This window comes from Pygocentrus nattereri, chromosome 5, assembly GCF_015220715.1.
Source record: "Pygocentrus nattereri isolate fPygNat1 chromosome 5, fPygNat1.pri, whole genome shotgun sequence".
Classification (NCBI taxonomy): domain Eukaryota; kingdom Metazoa; phylum Chordata; class Actinopteri; order Characiformes; family Serrasalmidae; genus Pygocentrus; species Pygocentrus nattereri.
Genome location: NC_051215.1, coordinates 1047516 through 1050015, shown reverse-complemented (window position 1 = coordinate 1050015; position 2500 = coordinate 1047516). Strand labels below are relative to the sequence as shown.

Genomic DNA, 2500 nt, shown 5'->3' with positions numbered 1-2500 from the left:
GCACAGGCTGCCGGACTGAGCTCCAGATTAAATAGAGGGAACAGTGCAGCTGCAGGACAGCCGTGTGGTCAGAGGCAGGAGAGCAGACTTCGACTCTGCCTGTCGACTGTCGACGTCGGCTAATCGCTGATGACGTCATGAATAAAACCACAGGAGAAGGGAATGTTTGGCAACACGAGAATCTGGAGAAATCTCTGTCTGTGAGGGACGAGGCTGAACACCAGGATCTGCTGGCCGTGATCTTTGGGCCCTCAGGCAGCACTGCATTAAAAACAGACATGATTCTGTAGTGGAAATCACTGCATGGGCTCAGAAACACTTCTGAAAACCACTGACTGTGAACTCAGTTCATCACTGCATCCACAAACGCTGTTAAACTCTAAAACACAAAGAAGAACCCAAATATAAACAGGATCCAGAAACGCTGCCACCTTCTCTGGGCCGGAGCTCATTTTAAATGGACTGAGGGGAAGTGGAAAAGCGTCCGGCGGTCCGACGAATCAACATCTGAAATTCTTTAGGAAATCATGGACACTGTGTCCTCTGGACTGAAGACCACTCGGTTAAAGCCACTCAATGCGTGACGAAGCCAAACTACGCAGGTCAGTAGTGATTCACCCGGCCTTCCTGCCAGCTCTCACGACTGTCATCAGGTCCTGAATCCCAAACAGCGTTGAGGGAAGGGAATCACGGAGGGAACTGGACTTCAGCTGGCAGAGAGGGGAGGTGAGCTCCACTGCCCAGGCCCCACATCATGTTCCACAGCGAGGCCGCTTCACTACACCTTACTATCGACCTGGGCAGACGGGATGTGGAGCGGGAATGGTGACGTGGAGACGGAACAACAAGTTCTCTTTGCCTTGCTGAGGTACAGGAGGCAGGGCCTGGGCAGAGGGCCTGTTTAGCTCTCTGCCTCTCTCTCTCTCTCTGCCTCTCTCTCTGCCTCTCTCTCTGCCTCTCTCTCTGCCTCTCTCTCTGCCTCTCTCTCTCACCTGGTGGCTGGAGTCCATCCCTGTGTAGGAGTTGCGTGAGCTGCAGTCAACTGGTGGAGTTTCCTCTCGAACAAAATCAGCCATCTCAATTCCCCCTCCGGGATCCCTGCAGCACACACACACACACACACACACACCAAGGGTTATGGTTACCTAGCAACTACAATAACATGTGTCAGGGCTACTGGGGGGTGTGTAGTTAATGACACCATTTATCTTACTGTTAAAACCCCACCACTGCACTGAGTGAACACAGATAGACAGATAGACAGATAGATAGATAGATAGATAGATAGATAGATAGATAGATAGATAGATAGACAGACAGAGACAGACATAGATTAATGGTCATTATCCAGCTCTGCAGCCCCACAGAGGTATAAACACTAGCTTTTCATGTAAGTAAACATAAATCTATCTACATGGCCAGACAGACAGACAGACAGACAGACAGACAGACAGACAGACAGACAGACAGACAGCTACCCTGAGTTCTGAGAGCAGCACATGCAGAAATATAAAAGCTCCACAGAAATCTGGTGCACAAATCTTCTCCCAGCTGCAGCCGTCGCACCACATCCACACCCAGACCAGCGCGAAAACGCCACCATATGTGTGTAGCTCGGCTGTTACTTTCGTCCAAACAGCTCGCTGACCGGATCCCCATGCCCACCGGCATTCCAGAAAGCACAGGAATGTGGGAATGACTCACATTTCCAGCCCTAATACACTTTAAAGCTGTTTCCATTTAAAGAAACAGGACAAAAATCCAGCTTGAAAGCGCTGCTACTGTGTTTAGCTGTGCTAATGTACTTCAGTCCATACACTGACCTTCCGGTCATCAACAGCCACAGTCTTGGCTGAACAGCTACATGAGGGAGGGCCAAAGGGGAAAACTGGGCAGACTGACCCCATTTAATGTTTAACGGCTCCGAATTAAAGAATGTGCTACTTAATCATCTGATATGAGCTGCTATTGATCTAAAGAGCAGCCAAATTCACCACTGTTAGCTTGAGGCTAACGTAAGAGGCAAATCCCCATTAACTGGCTAGCAGAAATTAGCATTATCTTAACGGAGCCGAGATAACAGGCGGTTACTGTCACTTTTAACGGAGAAAACTCAGATCCGTGGGTTTCTTTGGTCTCTGGCGCTCCGTCTCGCCGTTTTTTCCCTCATATCTCTCCGTTTGGAGGGTCATGTAGCCCCAACACTTCACCCCACCCCTCCATCACAACAAGAATCGGGACACCCCACCCCTAGACGTGAACGTGGTAGGTGGCAGGGGTGAGGGGTGAAATTGGAGTGGGGCTACAGGCTTGGAAAGGGAGGGGTGGGGGAGGGGATTCAGCTGGGTGTAGTCTGCAACCTCGCCACTGGAGGCCACTAAATCTTACACACTGCACCTTTAATCTCTGCTGCATCCCTTTACTATCAGCTCTGGCGCTGTACTGGTTATAATTAAGCCGAGTCGACTCGAGAAAACCCGGCAGCACAAAGACTGAATTA

At 50.2% G+C, this 2500-nt stretch overlaps 1 protein-coding gene across 2 annotated transcripts in view; it reads right to left on the bottom strand.

Annotated features, from left to right (window-relative positions):
* The window catches only part of pcnx1 (pecanex 1), a 73678-nt gene that overhangs the window by 62848 nt on the left and 8330 nt on the right, over window positions 1-2500 (bottom strand). For both annotated transcript variants that reach the window (XM_037538310.1, XM_037538311.1), the window contains exon 3: window positions 993-1098. In XM_037538310.1, coding sequence (XP_037394207.1) covers window positions 993-1098 — 106 coding nt within the window. The remainder of the gene's footprint in view (window positions 1-992; window positions 1099-2500) is intronic.